Raw genomic sequence first — 21227 nt, 5'->3', positions numbered from 1 at the left:
AGTATCGCTTCAAAACATAAGGATTAGTTACAACCATGTTACCTATAAGTTTGTTAGTGGAAAATCTAGATGCAGTTTGGTTCATGGGGAATCGCTCTTTGTGATTCATTTGTTTTTGTAAGACCCTCTTTGTGGCATATCAAATGTAAGACTCATATAACAAAGTTATATAATAAACTTTCAAAACATAAGGATTAGTTGCAGCCATGCTATCTACAAGTCTACCGCACAACTGCATATCATAAATTATTATTAAAATATTTGAATTAGACCACTGGGCTGACTATCAGCTCTCATAGGGCTGGCCTCCATATCACAAAACTCAAAGGTTATGTATGTATGCGTGCATGTCTCTTGTATAATCACTATAAAAACATACAAACATCACATACTTACACAAGTTGTTTATGCCAAAAAATATACATGTGTTCGGGATTTTGCATGTGTGAGCATGTCAGCTCAGTGGTCTGGTAAAACTAAGGTATACTTAATTTAACTTGAAGGGGGGAAAATTATTATTTGAAGTGGATAGCAAACAGAAAAATAATTTTGGTCTTGTTTGCTAACTCTCTCTCTCTCTCTCTCTCTCTCTCTCTCTCTCTCTCTCTCTCTCTCTCTCTCTCTCTCTCTCTCTCTCTCGTACTTTTCAATCTGGCCTTATATCTCGTTCTGTGTTACAATTCCTCTTACTTTTCCTTTTCCAATTCTGTCACTTTTGCCTTTTATTTTTGTAAGTATAATGACAAGTCCCTTTTTTGCCTCCACATTAATGCAACTGTCACTTTTGCCTTTTCTTGCCTTTCAGGTTCCCGTAAATGTCACTTTTGCCTTTTCCTTCTTGTCAGAGTACTGCAGATGACATTTGTGCCTTTTCCTGCCTGCCAGGTTAATGCTGATGTCACTTTTGCCTTTTCCTGCCTGTCTGATTACTGCAGATGTCACTTTTTTCCTTTTTACGCCTGTCAGGTTAGTGCAGATCAGCTAAATCTTGAACATCAGGTTAGTTTAGCTATTAGTTTCCTGCCTGTTAGGTTAATGTACATGACAGTTCCTCCTTTTCCTGTCTGTCATGTCAGTACAGATATGTCTCTGTTATCCCTTGCCCTGATCACCAGGTTATAGCAGATGTCAGTGGAGATGTCAAGATACCTCCTTTCCCTACCTGTCAGGTAGAGCAGATGTCAGTTTTCCCTTTCCATGCTTGCCAAGTTAGATGACACTCCTGTTCCTGATTGTTAGTTTAACGTATGTATCCCTTAACTACTTTTCCTGGCTTTTGGGTTTAATTCACCCATAAGTTTCTCCTTTTCCTGCCTGTCAGGTTAATGGCTGTATCATCTGCTACTTCTCCTGCCATTCGGGTTTGATGCAGGTACCAGTTTGTCCTTTCTTTTTTGTCAGGTTAGGGCAGACCTCGTCTCCATTTTTTACCTGCCTGTCAGATTATGTTGGATAGTGAGGTGCTCTGGCGGTGGATGGAGAGCTCGTTTTCAGACCCAAGAGCAAACTATGCCGTTTGGTTTGTGCTACGGTCATTGTCAATAGCAGTGCATTTCAGCAATTTATTCGTTTCTTGTAAACATGAGAAGATATTTAATTTCCTATTCCTGTTCTGGCCATCTCGATTTTTCAGACTCGTCAATCTTATTTATTTTTTGATAACTAGTAAGTTCTCCCTAATCGTGTGACTTCCCTTCTTGTTACTAAATCTTCATTTAACTAATTTATTTATAGCTTTTACTTTTCCTGACTGCATTGATTGTCTGCTTTTATTCCATCGTTAACCTCTCCACATATTCTGCATCACATTCTTGTTCTTTCTCGCACTAAATGTTGCCATTCTTAAGGTTATTCCTGTGTCATTCTTCCACATTTCTAATAGCCTCCGCCTTCTTTACTCTGTGCTCTACCCTTTAACCTTAATTATTATAATTTTTATCCCTTTCCTCTCTTTTCTAATTCCTCCTCCTCCTCCTCACTTTGTGCTCTGCCCTTTAACCTTAATTATTATCGTTTTTATCCCTTTCCCCTCTTTTCTAATTCCTCCTCCTCCTCCTCACTTTGTGCTCTGCCCTTTAACCTTAATTATTATCGTTTTTATCCCTTTCCTCCTCCTCCTCCTCCTCCTCCTCCTCCTCCTCCTCCTCCTCCTCCTCTTCTTCTTCTTCTTCCATCTACGAATTCAATGTAATCATTTCCTCAGCAGTGGTCGCTAATCGTAAATGACCGATTCAGTTTGGGATGTTCGATCTGATGGAAATTGGCTTCCTCAGTAGATTATAAATGCTGATACTGTGAAAGTATTTAAAAAACAAATATGGACTGAATGAATGTTTCTTTAAAACTGATAGATTAACTTTATATCTCTCTCTTTTTAGTAAAAGAATTTTCTACCAAATGCATGTTTCCGGAGTCGGTAACCTAGGCGTAGTTACCCCAGTTTATGTAAAATATTTAGTCAGTCTTAGTAAATGGGGCACAATTTTAATAATGAGAATAAATCTTTCGACTTAAATGGTACGTGACGTTCCAAGTCTTCGACTTTATTATACCGACATTTTTTTATGGTATATGTTCACAAGTAATAATGACAATAATCATTCTAAAAACTACTGTTAGTAAATGAGAATATACTACTCCCGTAGGGGGTAGTGCTGTCAGGGAAGTGAACTACTTTGCAGCATCCCTTCGGCCCCTAGCCGCAACCCCTTTCATTCCTTTTACTGCTCCTCCGTTCATATTCTCTTTCTTCCATCTTACTTTGCACCCTCTCCTAACAATTTCTTCAGAGTGCAACTGCGAGGCTTCCCTCCTGTTACACGTTTAAAACCTTTTTACTCTCAGTTTTTATTTCAGCGCTGAATGACCTCATAGGTCCTAGCGTTGGGTCTTTGGCCTCAATTTTATATTCCATTCCATTCCAGGATATACTGAGTTATAGTCTCGAGTTTGTGGCCTCGCGTAAAAGTCAAGAATTATCTTTCCTTATGTTAGATGAACCTTTTCACCTGTGATGAACGCCTAAGCGGAGAGTTTATGAAACCTTGCATATCTTGCATTCACTTAACCCCTCTTGAAACTAACTCTTTTAGAGAAGTCGCCACCCATGGAGAAAATAAATCTCCATTTGCGATTATTCGAGATTACCATCTTTTAGGGCGGGTAACTCAAGGCGGTTCCCTTTTGTTATCTGATTAATGATGTGGCGTAACCCTGCAGGTCGTAGTTAGCTCATATTCCAACTGGTTCTATAACTCATGATATTACCTGATTCCTGTAATTCACTTCGCAGAAGGATATAAAAGAATTAGAGCTTTGCTCTTTGAGAGTTAGAGAAGCAGGTAGGTAGATAGGAAAGAAGATAGAGAGGTAATAGGTAGATAGATAGATAGACAGATAGACAGAGAAGAGGCATGTAGAGAGAACAGGAACGTCAATGATCAAGGTACCTCTGTGTCTTCTTCGACATCACAGTATATTTGACCTGAAAGAAATGTACATGGAAGAGAGAGAGAGAGAGAATTATAATGCAAGCAAAAAATCCTCACACTACTTTTTGTTTTCTGTAAAATATAACTATTGAGATGGCTTTGTCTGTCCGTACGCACTTTTTCTGTCCGCCCTCAGATCTTAAAAATTGCTGAGGCTAGTGGGCTGCAAATTGGTGTGTTGATCACCCACCATCCAATCATCAAACTTACCAAACTGCAGGCCTCTAGCCTTAGGAGTTTTTCTTTTATTTAAGGTTAAAATTAGCCATGATCGCGCGTCTAGTAACTATATAGGACAGACCACCACCAGGCCGTGGTTCAAGTTTCATGGGCCGCGGCTCATACAGCATTATACAGAGATCAACGAAAGATAGATCTATTTTCGGTGGCCGTGATTATACGCTGTACAGAAAACTCGATTGCTCCGAAGAAACTTCTGCGCATTTTTAACTTGTAATATTTGTCTTATTTCCCAAGTGAGAGAGAGAGAAAGAGAATCTTTTATAATACAATAAAAAATCTCAAACTGATTTTTTAATGATCTGTCTTCCGAAGTGTGTGTGAGAGAGAGAGAGAGAGAGAGAGAGAATATCTATTAAATAAGACATGTTCCTCTCCCTGATGACACACATCACAGCATCGAACACAGCACCAATCATATCCTTTCCACAGCTGCAGCGTGGACAAGCACAGCGCTCCCGTGTGGGCGGTGGACTGGCGAGAATCCTACGCCACGGTGGCCTCTCTGGGATCCTATTCCGGGAAGGGCGCATCTGTCGCCGGTGCGGAGGACGTCGCTGATGGAGGAGGAGGGGGAGGTCCTTCTGTTGATGATACGACATGTCCTGCAAACAGGTCCCGGGTCACGACGGAGATCCCTCTTCCTCTGAACGGGTCAAGTGTGAGTGTAAGGGAGAGACACACGAAATATTGTTGTATTGTTATATATGTCTTTAAATTTCATCGTCTATTTTGGTATATATTTATTTTAAGCTTGCAAAAATATTTTTATCATTTCGCACTAATATAACGTTCTAAACGCCTCCCAGTGTTTGCTAGTTTAGTGCTCTGTTGTTGTTATGTGTGTAAATTTCATCGTCTGTTTTGGTATATTTTTATGTTAAGCTTGCAAAAATATTTATAATTTCTCACAAATTTCCTAGCATTGTAATCGTTTTTCAGTTTGCTAGTTTAATGCTCTATTGTTGTTATGTCTTTTAAATTTCATCGTCTACGTTCGCTCTATATTTATTTTAAACTTACAAAAACGTTTTTATCGTTTTGCGCTGTAAACTTTTCTCAGAATTCGCTAGTTGCTGTTGGTGGGATCTTTGGCGAACCAAGACCTATTGTGTCTGGAGCTCCACAGGGTAGCGCTCTTGGTCCACTGTTACTTTTAATGTATACAAGTGATATGGTAGTCCATATGAATAAGGTTCATCTTCTGAATAATAATAATACTAATTCATATTGCAAAACGTTTTCTCAGACATAGAATGGAAAAGTTGTGTGTATTTTGAAATCCATAATTGGACGATGTATATTTTAAACTTACAAAAACGTTTTAATATTTTTACACTGATCCCGTAGCACTGAAAACGTTTTTTCAGAGTTTGCTAGTTTATGTCTTTTAAATTTCATCGTCTACGTTTGTTCTAAAAATTTTAAACTTGTAAAAACTTTTTTTTATCACTTGGCACTAATTTTCTAGTGCTGTCAACGAAAAGTACTTCGTGATATGAACTGTTTGAGATAATAATTCATAAGTTCTGCAATTAATAAAATGTAGAGTTTATTATGAAGCACGTGACGTAATTATGAACCACTACTATCTAAATAAGAGTTTTTGACTGATTATGTGTACAATTTGTTTGAGATAATTTATTTTCTTCTCATTCTCACTTTCCTCACTTTGTCCCGTAGGCATTACTTTAAGGGTGTTTACAGCGTTCCTTCGGCCCCTAGCTGCAACCTCTTTCATTCCTTTTACTGTACCTCCGTTCATATTCTCTTTCTTCCATCAGACTTTTCACCCTCTTTAACATTCTTTCATAGTGCAACTGCGAGGTTTTCCTCCTGTTACACCTTCCAAACCTTCGTACTGACAATTTCCTTTCCAGCGCTAAATGACCTCATAGGTCCCAGCGCTTGGCCTTTGGCCCAAATTCTTTATTCTATTGTGTTCTACAGTATTATTTTCTCACTTTGTGCCGAAACAGGAGAGAAGTGGCTACGGTCTAGTGTCAGTTTCTGAAGACGGGACCGTCAAGGAATGGCTGTTCACATTTTCTGGATTATACCGCTGCACGAGTAAGTTCCTCTCTCTCTCTCTCTCTCTCTGCAGCTTTATTGGAAGAGTTACATCGGCGGAGCATCCTTCAAACGGACGGTAAATGTCTCCCGTACAAGGCAATTTGTGTCTCCCACGAAATTTATAGTTTCATTCAGCATAAGAGGATGCACCCTATTTTTCCGGTAGCAGTAAAAGTGACATTTATGTACTGATAGTCCTTTGTTATTTCTATGTATTTTCTAAATCTCTTGGAATTCTCTTCCACTGGAAAATGACAAAATTGCTGCCGTTTGTTATTTTTTTAAGTAGTCTCAAGTTCAGTGATACGTTATTTATTTATTTACTTTTTCTTTTTAACAAGTGAGATCTCTTCACTCTGTAGTTTCCCTTTACCTTCTCTTACTTCTTGATGAGCACCATATTCTTGGAAGCCTGAATTTCAAGTCAGTGGCCCCTTTGGTAGGCTTGCTCCTTTTGAATAGGGTTCGTCTTCTGAGTAATAATAATAATAATAATAGCAAGGAATTCATAATTGTTCTTCCGGAAATTCGTCATCTGAGTCGGCTGCCGATGACAGCAAGTCGAAGTATTCAACTTTCCCATAACTTCTGGAATTTGCATGGAATGACAATCACATATGGACGGTATCTTTCCGATACGTCAGTTTGACCTTGCATAAAGGTCAGGGTAATACTTAGAATACTTTAACTTATCGGTTTACAAAGTTTACGAATTTCAACACGCCAGGCGGGGGTGGGCTCTGTGATCTTCTAAAAACACTCGTCTCTTTTTCTGTGTTCTGTTCTCTCGCTTCTTGTGATGTGCTTCCAAAAGCATCTTGTGGTGTGCTTCCAAAGCATCTTGTGATGTGCTTCCAAAAGCATCTTGTGGTGTGCTTCCAAAAGCATCTTGTGATGTGCTTCCGAAAGCATCTTGTGATGTGCTTCCAAAAGCATCTTGTGGTGTGCTTCCAAAAGCATCTTGTGATGTGCTTCCGAAAGCATCTTGTGATGTGCTTCCAAAAGCATCTTGTGATGTGCTTCCAAAAGCATCTTGTGATGTGCATCCAAAAGCTTCTTGTGATGTGCTTCCAAAAGCTTCTTGTGATGTGCTTCCAAAACATCTTGTGGTGTGCTTCCAAAAGCTTCTTGTGATGTGCTTCCAAAACATCTTGTGGTGTGCCTCCAAAAGCTTCTTGTGATGTGCTTCCAAAAGCATCTTGTGATGTGCTTCCAAAAGCATCTTGTGATGTGCTTCCAAAAGCACAGTGCTTTGACGCACCTTATGCTTCCTTTTTTATATTTACCTTCTGAAATAGTGTGTTTTCTGTTCCTTGTGTAGAATATTTCTTTCCGAATGCCTTTTTTTAATACATTACATTTTACCCGAAACTCTCAAACAGACTAATGGAGGAGATCGTAAACGGGAATTGCTCATTTCCGAATCTACCTCTTTCACTTGATGTCCCAGACTGCAATATTTTGTCCTTTTGGTAGCAACATTGAGAGTCTCTTTATTGTCCCTCCTGTTGTTTTTGATTAAGGTGCCATTATGCCAGCACGGATCTTTGCAGCATCCCTTCGACCGCTAGCTGCAACCCCTTTCATTGCTATTACTGTATACCTCCGTTCGTAATCTCTTTCCTTCTTCTTGCTTTCCACCCTCTCCTAACAATCGATTCATGCTGCAACTGTGAAGTTTTCCTCCTGTTACGCCTTTCAAACCTTTTCACTTCCAACCTCCCTAAATGACCTCATAGGTCCCAACGCTTGCCTTTGGCCCAAGTTCTATATTCTATTCTTTTCTGTTTTATTTGTGATTCTTGCAGGTTTTAATTCAGTATTTTCCTTTCTTTCAAAGTTTCCTCTCAGTTATCCGTTGTTTACGAAAAAGGACTAAAACGCCGTAAAACGAAGCCTTCGAAATCTTGTTTAAACTGATGTTGAAATGTTAAGTAATAGGTTTTTTTTTTTCATTACATTCAGTAAAAAGTAGTGATAAAGACATACCCCTCACCCCTTTGGAGATGTAAGGCTCAAATATGCTTGGCTAATCCTCTATCCACTCATTCACAGAAGCCATTAAAGGACTGGGGGCAGATATGGTGCTGCATATACTTTGAAATCATCAGCATATCAATGCACGTATTGTTTCGGGGCCTTTGTCAGGCTGCTGCATACCAGAGTTTCTTTGTTCTTCTCCGTTATGTCTAGCTAACAAATCTTTTCCTAGAATTACATGGATATCAAGTCAGCGTTTGGGATCAGTAATGAGAGTTTTTTTCATGCGTCTTAGTGGTAAATTTTCGTTTCTTTGTGATATTAATTTGGAGATTTTTTTCTGTGGTTTTTTACATGTTGTGAATTAGTCTAACCTCAAAATATAACGGGAAATATGTTTCAGAGGATTCTCCTTGAGGAAAAGGTAGAAGGTGCAAATGTTGCCTAAAACCAAATTCAACTTTTCATATGTCAAATTCCTTCCATATTAATTGTTTAGAACTGTACTAAATACGATGCCGTTGTCTGCATTAACTTCTTCTATGTTATAAAAAAAGATTGTATGTACTGAGTCCTTCTGTGAAAGTTTATCATGCTGTTTCCTATTTCAGAACCTCTAACTTCATAATGTATTTCAGAATTTATCATGCAAAGAAAAAGTCTTGCTTTCTTACCTATCTGACTACTATAACTAGTCAACATACATTGCCTGGAACTTGACAGTTTAATTCGTGCTGTATACTTCAGTGCAAAGAACAAATCAATACCACTCCCCTTCCTTCAGTTGCTTTAACTCAGGCACAAACATCAACAGGCTCCTTTTTTCACAAGTATTCCATGTAAAGAGAGTTTCCCTCAAAGTAGTTCCACATGTAAGAGCCCATCAAATTTAGCACATTTCCAGAAATGACTGAAATACCATTGACCAAATTTTCATTTCCACAGCCCTGATGAAAGTTTGCGTCCCACCCTGGGTATCTCTAGAGATCGCAGGGGGTCTGCCTTCTTTGTTACCGAATGAAGAAGGAACACAAGATAAATCCCCTCATGTTCACGTTGGATCAGGGAATTCTAGACCCGTCGTCTTGCTCCCAGAAATTATTCCAGCTACCAGGCTTGCCTTCAGGCCTGGAGACAACACCACTTACCTTCTAGGCACGGTTTCTGGGGATATCCTGATGGTAAGTGGCTGGTAAAGTCATTAAAATAGGCCACGTATATCAGTGAAGATGCTTGGTTGAGTATAATTTCTAGTAAGATGAAGCATATCAACTTTGTGATTGGTAGGAAGAAAGTTTTAATTGAATATCGTTACCTTGTTCTAGACGACCTTTTGTTTATTTCCAAAATGTTCAATAAGTTTCAGTATTTAAACGGATGATTAAATCAATTCCTTAACTAAATCAAGATCGAAAACAAAATTCATATTTTCTCTGAAAGTGAAGGTATCAAAACTGTGTCCATTCTCTCTTGGTCCCTTGCTTGATATGCAGATGCTCAATAAAATCAAGGTTTCTTCACCACTAAATGTCCGTTAAGCAAGGAAGTAATCCCTCTGTTTCAAGAGTTTCCTTCTACTAGCTATTATTATTATTATTATTATTATTATTATTATTATTATTATTATTATTATTATTATTATTATTATTATTATTCCATCTGAACCCTGTTCATATGGAACAAGCCAACAAGAGCCATTGCCTTGAAACTCAAACTTCCAAAGAACATAGGATCTAGAAGGAATTAGGAAATACAGAAGGAAGAGAACAGTTATTAAAAAAGAAAGTAATAAATTTATAAATAAATAGATGAAAATGTAAGCAAAGTATTAAAATACAATGAGGATCCTTTTAGGGCAGTGACAAAAGAGGAGAGATTTATACTTGTCTCTCACTTGTCTTGATGCATGTGACCACCTGTTCTCGTTGTGGCTCAATATTAATAAATAAAACCGAATTCCTCGGCAGTGCAAGACGTTTGAGAGACGGGGGACCCGCACCCTGTTCCGAGGGCACAGCTCCATGATCACGCGTCTTGCTTGGAGGCCGATGCCCCCAGATGACGTCTGCAGCATCTTTCTCTCTTCCGCCATGGACGACACCATCAGGATCTGGCACGTCGACAAAATGGAACCCCTGTGTGTCCTTAAAAACGTACAGGTATGTCCTTGAAAACGTACAGGTATTTCCTTGAACACGTAAATGTATGTCCTTGAAATAGTATAGGTTTGTTCTTGAAAACGTATAGGTATGTCCTTGAAAACGTACAGGTATGTCCTTAAAAACGTACAGGTATGTCCTTAAAAACGTAGGTTTGCTCTTGAAAACGTACAGGTATGTCCTTGAAATCGTATAGGTTTGTTCTTGAAAACGTACAGGTATGTCCTTAAAACCGTATGTGTATGTCCTTAAAACATACAGGTATATCCTTGAAAACGTACAGGTATGCCCTTAAAAACAGGTATATCCTTAAAAACGTATAGCATGTCCTTAAAAACGTATGGGCATGCCCTTAAAAACGTGTAGGTATGTCTTTAAAAACGTGCAGGTATTTTCTAAAAAACTTACAGGTATATCCTTAAAAAACGTACAGGTATGTCCTAAAAAACGTAAGGGTATGTCCTCGAAAACATACAGGTATGTCCTTAAAAACGAACAGGTATGTGACATCGCCCTCTCTGCAAAATCGTTTTATTTTCCATATTAACAGGTGTATATACAGCCTCCCAAACACACGGACATATGGTTATGCATATTCATATTGTTGCACACAAATATGCATATATTTGTTTAGGATTTATTTTATATTCTTTTCCTTCATATGCTTAAACATCCTGGAATTTTACGAAGAGAATTAAACGAATACTTAATGATTTTGCCTATTTATTTTTTTAAAATCTTTTAAAGCATAAGGCTTATTCATTCTGAAAGACATTGTTTCCGCAGATTTTCAGGATGGTCATAAAATAATTCTTTTTCTTAACATCTACAGTTCTATAACGCTGATAAACGTAAATAAAGAATGTAAACCGTAGATTGAAAGTCGAACGATAGAATAAAGTTAAGGAAGCATAGTTGACCTTTAATTTAGCTGACAACGATATATATTCATTCATTAATTCACATCAGATTGACTAATCTATTGTTCGTAGGAGTAAGGAACTCATATTAACCATTCGTAAATCTTCAAGTTCTCTCCTACCCAATTACCCTTTTTATTTTTATTTATTTTTTTTTTTTTGCTTTAATTCGTATTTTTGCTGCCATGACACCTCACTTTTCCCCTGTCATTGTAACTTTTACAGATCTGGTTCGTGACAATCTTTTTATCCATCGGAAAGGCTTTTTTCCTTTTTTTTCTGCCTCATTGTAATGCTCTTTCTCCCCACCCGAAGGCATCGGAGAGTACGGGCGGGTACTCGGACGCCTGCTGGTGCCCCTGGTACAACAACATCCTTGTGGGCGTGCACGGTGAGGGCTTCCACCTGTGGGACATATCTGTTCTCTCGCACGCGCCCATACTCACCTACGAGGCCCACGGGGCGTCTTCCATCAGTTTCAGCCCACAGGCCAAGGTGAGTGAGGTCACGAAGGAAGATTCTCTCTCTCTTTCATATGCAACTGTATGAACATCCCCGAAATTTCGCCATGTCGTCCCATATACTATATAATTATATTATATATATATATATATATATATATATATATATATATATATATATATATATATATATATACATACATACATACATACATATATATATATATTACATAAATGAGGGAGAGAGAGGAATATGTCAAAAAGCTATAAATATTCTGATTGCTCTCAAAGGGAATAAATGTTAAAAAGCTATAAATATTTGACTTTCTCAATATTTGAATAAATGATTAAAATAGGTGATTTCCAATATTTGAGATAAGTACAGATTAAAATAGGTGATTCCATTATTTATAAGATATAGTTATTTGTGTATATAATGACTGTGTGTTTTATGTTTTTATATAATAAAACTGTATATGGCTTTCTAGAATTGAGATATATACAAATTAAGATGCAAAATTCTTTATTTCAACAAACATAGACATCAGAACAATAATATTTCGAAATTACAGTAATGATTAGTTTCTCTTTATTGGAAATAACATTCTTGCTATAATTAAACATAAAAAAAGCATTTTGCTGCCTTAGTGATTAGTCACTGCAGTATAGTACTGTGTATTTGACTGGGGGTTTAAATATGGCTGACCGAGGTCGCACGCGGGGAAGCGAGATCCCTACTCCATGCCATTGACCCTCAGCAGCCAACAGTACGTTGAGTCATTGACTAATCAGCTGTGTGCTGTTATTGTTTAGCTCTCGCTTGTTGCCACTAGATGGCAGCAGCTACTGGGGTGCAAATGTGATTCTCAACTGGCGGGAAATTTGAAATGTATTGTCAATATTGTTGGTAAAATAGTACTTTCGGAGCCATAGCAACATTTTTTACTGTTTCCTAAAATACAAGCTAGCAGCTAAATGGTTATCGGTCTGCATTAAAAGCCAACGCTGATTGATCAGTTGTTGTTTGTTTTGGGTTTGCACTCGCTAATTACCGCTAGATGGCAACAGCTACTTGGGGTGTAAATGCTTTTCTCGAGTGGCAGATAATTTGGCGGGAATTTTGAAACCTTTTTTTAATGTTTATTTCCGGAGCGAAAGGAGTAATTATTGTGTTAAAAACTACGAATTACAAAGAAATATAGACATAATATATATATATATATATATATATATATATATATATATATATATATATATATATGTATATTGTCACCACTCTAAAAATATTATAAATGATAAGCTCTTTATGTGTGCCTACATATTTCTTTTAAAATTTATTTAAGTTAGACTGTAGTTTATGACATAATGATCACCAATTAACAATTTGGGTCATTACAACCTATAAATGATATGGACAATTAACAGGATTTAATCATCAGTACAACCTATAATATGATATGGACAATTAACAGGATTTGGGTCATCAACAATATTCTTTTTGGGTCATCAGTACAAAAATTTATTTAACAGGATTTGGGTCATCAGACAACCTATAATATGATTTATCAGACAACCTATAATATGATATGGACAATTAACAGGATTTGGGTCATCAGTACAACCTATAATATGATATGGACAATTAACAGGATTTGGGTCATCAGTACAACCTATAATATGATATGGACAATTAACAGGATTTGGGCCATCAGTACAACCTATAATATAATGATACTGCCAATTAATAGGATTTGGGCCATCAGTACAACCTATAATATAATGATATGGTCAATTAACAGGATTTGGGCCATCAGTACAACCTATGATATAATGATATGGCCAATTAACAGGATTTGGGCCATCAGTACAACCTATAATATAATGATATGGCCAATTAAAAGGATTTGGGCCGTCAGTAACGCCTGTTATTTTAATTTGCCAATGAATATTTTACTTGGAGTAAAGATTTTCACGGCAATTTTTTTTTTTTTTTTCACAGGAAGAAACTTTTCATAGCTATAAGGAGACACCCTTGCTTTCCTGTCCTAATCTCTCTGTAGAAACTACAGTAATATGATTTAGGCTGCTGAAATTTTTTTATACCGTCACACTGTAGCCTTAGCAGTTTAGAGAATATTGTACCTTGCTATGGAAATTCAGATATAATATCCTAGCTTAGGCTTCTTAGTTGAGCAAACAAAAAAATACTGTAGACTACTTGGGAACTTGTTTAGTAGTTGAAATAAATTTAGTCCAATAGGGAATATTAGATGCAGTGTCCTAGGCAAGGCTTTCTTATTGAGTAGTTGTAGGGGTTTAGATACAGCACCTTAGAATAGGCTTTTTTTTTTTTAGTACAGTAGTCTTAAAAATACAGTAGACTACTAGGGAACTTCACATTTAGTATCCTAGCATAAGTTACTTTGTTGAGTAGTTTTAAAAATATTGTAGACTACTAGGGAACTTGACATCTAGTGTAGGTTACTTTGCTGAGCAGCCTTAGAAATATTGTAGCTACTAGGGAACTTCACATTAAATATGCTAGCCTAGGTTACTTTGTCGAATAGGCTTAGACTACTAGGGAATTTCACACTAAGCATCCTAGCCCAGGTTACTTTGTGTAGTCAGAAAAAATGTAGCCCATTGGGGAATTTTATATGTAGTCTCCTAGCCTAAGCTTTTTGATTGAGTAGTTAAAAAAAATACTGTAGCCTGCTTGGGAATTTCAAATGCGGAATCCTAGTCGAGGCTTTTATTGTTGGTTAGGTTAATAAATAAGAGGGTTGTTTGCAGACTAGGCCTGTACTCTTGAGAGCCAAAAACCACTTACAGTTGTCACTATGATGGAAGGCAGATGGCAAATGGCAAAATGAATGCCATTTCATAGGACAGTATGATAATAAAAAAAAAAAAACCTCCCTAGATGTGTTGTGTGGCGTACTTCCTGTCAAATGCGCCAAAAAAGTTAAGGGGATGGCTAAAAAAAGGTAGACCTTTCTCTGTTTTAAGCGTTGTTCTATAGAAGTTGTGTGTGGAAGCATCTGTGCTTTGAGATTTTCCAAACTTAAAAATTACAAAAATGGAAATGATGATGCTAAAATATTTAAAAGGAATTTCATGTTTTCCTAAACTGTATTTTTGGAGTTCATGTAACAAAAATAATGCTACATTTGACACATATTTTATTAATAAGCTTGTTTCTGAATAATAAAAATATTTTGAAAATATTTCTGTGTTGATAAATTTCGTTGTATATCATTTTAGTATAATATAATCATTGTAAGCTTATTGCATTGCATTTAGCACTTACAGGAAGGTTTTCCTAAATTTCTGAAAAATTTTTGGTCATTTTTTTTTAAATGGTCCTCAATCACAATGAAATAAACATTTTAGTGGATATGGCCAATTATTGTAATAAAATAGCCTTCCCCACTTTTTAGAATACATGGAAAAGGATATTTAGCATTTGTTTTCGGGTAAATCTACGGTTTTCAGTGCCTATGCACCTCCCCAGTATATCGCAGCTAAACGGGTTAATAATTAAAATAACTGTGGATGACTAAATTTATATCAGGTCACCGTAAATTATATATTTTCTGTTTAATTATTTTGCCCCGTTAACCCTTTGAACCCTTTAGGCTACCTGTACTAGCCCAGTGCCTTTTTACAGTCTCAGTCCTGGGGCTAGCTGTACCGGTCCTGGTCGTTTCGGCGAATCGGCCGTAAGTCACTTAGGCCGTAACATCCAAAACAATGTAAGACATTATGTTTATGATATTTACCGTTATGTTTATGGTATTTACCGTTATTATTTTATGTTTTGCGTACATCCCCAAGGGGCTGGTACTAAACACGGCGCCCATTTTGCACGTAAACGTGCTTACGGCCTAAATGACTTACGGCCGAAACGACGAACTCAGCTGTACTACCCCACTGAAAGTTTTTAATCATTCGTTGCTTACTTCATAATATGTATTTTTGCCTTTATTTAGATCAGCATACATACTGTAGGTGTCAAAGAAACGAGCAGTAAAAGTTACTGCTAGTTTATTACAGATCCAGGCAATTTGAAATAAATCATCAAACAATAAACAATAATATGCAGAACCAAATTAAAATCACAAAATATACAGATTATGGATAAATGCCTGTGAATGAAGAAACATGTGATATACAATGCAAGATAAATACCATAAAGTAAAAATGATTAAAAATGCGTGACCTGGCACGTTTTAGGCGTGAGCCACGTTCAGACTATTAATGGCGCCCGCCAAACACTATCCTGGCACATCTCTGGCTTTGCCCGCCACTGATGGGTTCCCTAGAGAAAAAAGGTCTCGTGAGGGATTATGGCGGTGGGGGCGCTGGTGGGATGGGGATTAAGAGGGCGGGCGTGACTTCTGTGATGGGAGGTAGGTAAACCTCTGTCCACGGGTCCGCGTTTAACTGCAAAGGAGGGGATATCCGCTCCATTTAATACCCCTTAGTGGGGTATTATATTTCATTCTTTTCCGAAAAATAAATCGCATATTGAGTCATATTAAGAAAATTACAGCGCCGTGTTAGGAAGAGCGTTTTGGAGAAATCCTGACAAGACTAATCGCCGGAAAAATGGCTCCGGGATACTGAACCACTGTATGTCAAACCAGCAGGTAAAAGTTATCCGTGTTTACCTCAATATATTGCAAAAGACAATGGAATTGACTTCCTGAGGTCAAACAATTTGTCAATTATTTTTGAACGAGTACAAATTACAATGAAAACATACAGAGCTACAGATGGATACAGTCTTGATGCCTGTGAATGAAGAAACATGTGATATACAATGTGTGACATTCTATAAATACCATAAAGTAAAAATGATTAAAAATGCGTGACCTGGCACGTTTTACATTAATTGAGCTTGAAGAAAATGGGAAGTCACCAAATAAAACAAGCTCAGAGAGGAGACTTAAGAATGGCGCCGCCGAAATATCCTGGCGCCGATGTGGTGACTTTACAGTTCCTAGTGATTCACTCCAATTTGAAATAAATCATCATCCCCATTCGACCTTAAAATCATCCCAGATTATTAAATAATACGAAAAGAGCAAGATTCCTTTTCTCAGCGGCTTTTTGGCCACGTTCAGCGGCTATCTGGCGGTAATACACATCTCTGCTTTGCCCACTGCCTAGAGAAAACAAGGTCTCACGTGAGGGATTATGGCGGGGGGCGGGTTGAGGGGATGGGGATTAAGAGGAGGCGTGACTTCACGCGATCACTTTCTTTCTCCTCTGCCCAAGCCCTATGCAAATACGTTGTCTCTTTTCAATATTAGCAATTATATTTCATTCTTTAGAAAAAAAATCAGATAATTAAGAAAATAAGTGTTAGGAAGGGCAAACAATTAATGGGGAAAAATACTGTTTTGCCGTGAACATTGAAATTCTTTCCTCTTTATCGATTTGTCATTTATTTTTTTACCAATGAAATACTAGAGAGAGAGAGAGAGAGAGAGATTACGACGGTGCTTCATCTTTAATACGAGACTGGCTACATTAAACTGCTCAGAATACTTCTCTTAATACTAGAGAGAGGAGAGAGATTACCTAAATTCCAAGTTATTAATATTATGAGAGACAGCATTATTTTAAATGTTTGAGTATACTTTTCCTAATGCTAGAGAGAGATTATTATTATTATTAAATTCTGAAGTATATTATTATACTAGAGAGAGAGAGAGCTTACCTAAAGCCCGAAGTATACTAGAGAGAAAAAGGACTTACTTTCAAATCAAACGATTGTGTCTTTTATTAGCCGAACAAACAGTAATAACAAGCGGGCAAACAGGGCAAAAATGTTTGGCTTAAATTGATTATTTTTATTTATCGTGCAAATAATCAGCTTATCGTCATCGACGTTTTTCAGACGCACTGGCTAAGTTTTACTGATTATTATTATTATTATTATTATTATTATTATTATTATTATTATTATTATTATCTTATTATTATTATGCTGACAAATTATTTTAAATGTTTGAGTTTATTATTATTATGTTAACAAAATTATTTAAAAATTTTTAGTTTTATTATTATTATTATTATTATTATTATTATTATTATTATTATTATTATTATTATTATAAAAAATCTTTTAAATTTTTCTGTAAACATTTTATCCGAACAAGTACAAATGAAGAAACTTTAACAATATCCATGTTTGGCTCAAGTAAAGTTACCATAAACAACATGTTACATTATTATTATTATTAGTATTATTATTATTATTATGCTAATAATAATAATTTTTATTTTTCCTGTAAACACTGTATCCGAACAGGAATAACAGTAGAAACTTTAAAGGTCGCGAGACAGCGAACCTCTCTCTGTAACGCCGTGTATTGTATTTCTTTATTAGCCTTGTTTTATGTGTTCATTCCCTTTCATCACAGTCTCATACTCTCTTTCCATATTTGTCTTCTGTAACCAGCCTATACTAGCACACGTCGTTTATAAACAATGACTTTTTCAGATGAGTTTCCTTTTCTTTTTTTTAGCAGGCGAGTTTCTTATCAGCTTGCTAATTTCAATGGCAGAAAACTCTATGCGGAAAATGCTCAGAGAAAATGAGCAGTCATGTTTCATTACTTTTGTATGGCTCGCAATATCCAAAGAGTGATGCCTGAGAAGAGAAACGTTCCCTCACTCCCTGGCGCTTATCTCTGCCTCAGCCTTTTTGAAGTTCATTGCTCTTTCTGGACAATCAGTTATAGTACTAAGCGCAAATACTTTGAAATATTAGAATAGTAATCTTTGTTGTTCCTTTCAACAAATTAACAACTTTTGACTATAATCTGTTTCCCATTTATTATCTGCCTGTCATGTGTCTCCCCTACCGTCCCGATTCCCTACCTACCCCGCCCCCACCTGGAGCGGACAAACCGGTTTCCTGGAGGAGGGTGGCTGTGTCATGTCCCCCTACCGTCCCGATCCCCTACCTACCCCACCCCCACCCGGGGCGGACAAACAGGTTTGCAGGAGGAGGTTGGATGTGTCATGTCTCCCCTACCTTCCTGATCCCCTACCTACCCCGCCCCACCTGGGGCAGACAAACAGGTTTGGAGGAGGAGGTTGGATATGTCATGTCTCCCATACCTTCCATATCCCCTACCTACCCAACCCAACCCGGGGCGGACAAAAAGAAAGATCCCCTTGGATTTTATTATTATTATTATTATTATTATTATTATTTTATTATTCTTTCGTTTTCCTCTCAGAACGTGATCCTGGGATGTAGAGACGGCACCATCCAAGTGGTCCACTTCGAAGGCATCACTCCCACAACTTCCAACGTCTTCCAGAAGCTTTCGGCGGCTCTTTCCAAAATAGCGATGTTCAACCCTAAAAAGGATTAACCTTCCAAGGGCGACGGAAGTCGTTAGAGAAACTTCCCCTCGAGACCCGGCGAAAAAACGCATAAACTTGAGATAACTGGAGCTTCTCCAAATAATGGCCTCACTTTTTTTTTTTTAAGACTCAAGACCTTGGATGTTAGTGACATAATGGGATGAAATTTCAGGTTCTGGAAGAAGCGAAAAGAAGAGAAGAGAAAGAAGAAAACACTTCAGTGATGTAACCAAATTTTAAGCGCCTGGAATGACGTCGAGAAAATTGCCTCGTAAAAGAATGACTGTCCCGCTGGGATGCCGTTCACGTAACTATAGTCTGTTTTTTTCCATCTGTCCACCCGCCTGTGGTGCTCGCGCATGGTAACATTTCGTCCCGGGCTTTAAATAGTTACACTATGTGTAAGTTTTAGGATAATATCCTATTTCGAATATTAACCGTGTAATTCGCATACAGTAAATTATTAAAACACTTTTCAGTTGCAAATGTACACCCAGATAACTTTCTATTTACCTAAAACTTACACAACGTAACTATTTAAAGCCCGGGACACAGTGTTACCATGCGCGAGCACCACAGGCGGGTGGACAGATGAAAAAAAAAACAGACTATAGGTAACTCCCATAGATGTCAGTCGCTGGTACGGGGGGGGGGGTACACAAACAGGAGAAATAGAACGAACAAGGGAGCCGTTTCATAGGTAATTCCTGTTACTACTGTTGCTAGTACTATTAATAGGTAAGTGGAAGGCGATATGTCAAAACTGTAGAGTTGGAGTTATATATATATATATATATATATATATATATATATATATATATATATATATATATATATATATATATATATATATATATATATATATGAACTATACGTCGACAGTATCATATCAAAGCAGTTATCAATTATAATTCCCTTTGGGTGAAAAGTTATTCCAAAGAAAGGGAGAATTCAGTGTTGAACGATGCTTGTGAATATAAAAAAGATTAAGCGAGTATGTGACAAAAATTCATATGTATGAATGTGTATGTGTGTGTGCGCGTAATGGTTCCGTACGAGAAATGTCTAGCCCTTTGTGCAATAAGTGAAAAGTTAAGTATACCTTAGTTTTACCAGACCACTGAGCTGATTAACAACTCTCCTAGGGCTGGCCCGTAGGATTAGACTTATTTTACGTGGCTAAGAACCAACTGGTTACCTAGCAGCAGGACCTACAGATTATTGTGGAATCCGAACCACATTATAGCGAGAAATGAATTTCTATCAACCGAAGTAAATTCCTCTAATTCTTCATTAGCCGGCCGGAGACTCGAACTCGGGCCTAGCGAGTGCTTGGCGACAACTCTACCGACTCTCCCAACGAGGAACTGTGCAATAAGGGAGAAAATTAAATACCAAACGAAGCTAGCCAAGGTCTAACGCAGAGCGAAGGTAAACGAATTGCAGATATTGTCACTAAACGAAGCAAAACCGAGAATATTATTATAAAAAATAAAGTCCATTTCACAGAAACGGGCAAAACAAATGTCAGCTTCGACTACCAAAGTTCCCACGTCTTTTACCGTTCATGCAATGTAGAATTCACGCAATCATTTGCATAAAACATTAATGGCATAGGTCAGTGTTATGCAAATATTGCGTGAGACTCTTCCTACGCCATCCTTTTGTCAGTGAATTAATTATTTAATGAAATTGTTTATTGTCGAGTTCCGGAGTAGGCATGTACCAGGAAAGAAAACGTTACCAGATTGACTCACAGTTTCGCGATCTTTAACTTGTAGGCTTTAAACTTTAGTATGATTTTAAGTTTAATCGAAAGGTATCTCTCTAGACTCTTTTAAAAGACTTACTTTATAACTGCATAAAAATTTCAGCCGTATGATTGTGTCATTAACCTTAACCTTTCAAATTAGAATATTGCCAGCACATGTATGGTTTATTTCTGCTCGTGATGTAGATGTGTTTGTATTAGTTGTCGTGAAGCCGTGTTACATTATATAGTAAGAACTAACAGTGAATTAGGCATTTATAATGTTTAATGTCTACTTGTAAGTTTGGTAATTTGATTATGTTAGAAAATGCAGTGTTAGATACGTGTTTATATATATATTATATATATATATATATATATATATATATATATATATATATATATATATATATATATGTGTGTATGTGTGTGTGTGTATATATATATACATATAATTTATTATCATAAAATATATAATCACAAACTTATATTAAACATATCAGATCAAATACAACCTGACGATGAAAGCCAGAAATTCTATTGAAAGCTCTCAGTTTAATCTTTATAAACTCCATGACACGTGATGGAATATAATGGACTCAGTGATAAGAAGGCATTTTCCCTTATCTTCAGCGAAGCTGAACTCAATTTTCCAATGTCAAAACCTGTATTTGATTATGTTAGAAAATGCAGTGTTAGATACGTGGGTTTATATATATTGTATATATATTATATATATACATATAATTTATCATAAAATATAT

General features: G+C 36.9%; 1 protein-coding gene across 1 annotated transcript in view; it reads left to right on the top strand.

Annotated features, from left to right (window-relative positions):
- The window catches only part of LOC136845933 (dynein axonemal intermediate chain 4-like), an 86118-nt gene extending 66862 nt beyond the window's left edge, over positions 1-19256 (top strand). Inside the window, exons 11-16 of the mRNA XM_067116434.1 lie at positions 4164-4392; positions 5711-5801; positions 8730-8965; positions 9752-9943; positions 11179-11358; positions 18584-19256. Of these exons, the coding sequence (XP_066972535.1) occupies positions 4164-4392; positions 5711-5801; positions 8730-8965; positions 9752-9943; positions 11179-11358; positions 18584-18721 (1066 nt within the window). The 3' untranslated portion in view covers positions 18722-19256. The remainder of the gene's footprint in view (positions 1-4163; positions 4393-5710; positions 5802-8729; positions 8966-9751; positions 9944-11178; positions 11359-18583) is intronic.
- Positions 19257-21227: the final 1971 nt, after the last annotated feature.

Source organism: Macrobrachium rosenbergii, chromosome 14 (genome assembly GCF_040412425.1).
Source record: "Macrobrachium rosenbergii isolate ZJJX-2024 chromosome 14, ASM4041242v1, whole genome shotgun sequence".
NCBI lineage: Eukaryota > Metazoa > Arthropoda > Malacostraca > Decapoda > Palaemonidae > Macrobrachium > Macrobrachium rosenbergii.
This window is presented reverse-complemented; position numbering and strand designations above follow the sequence as displayed.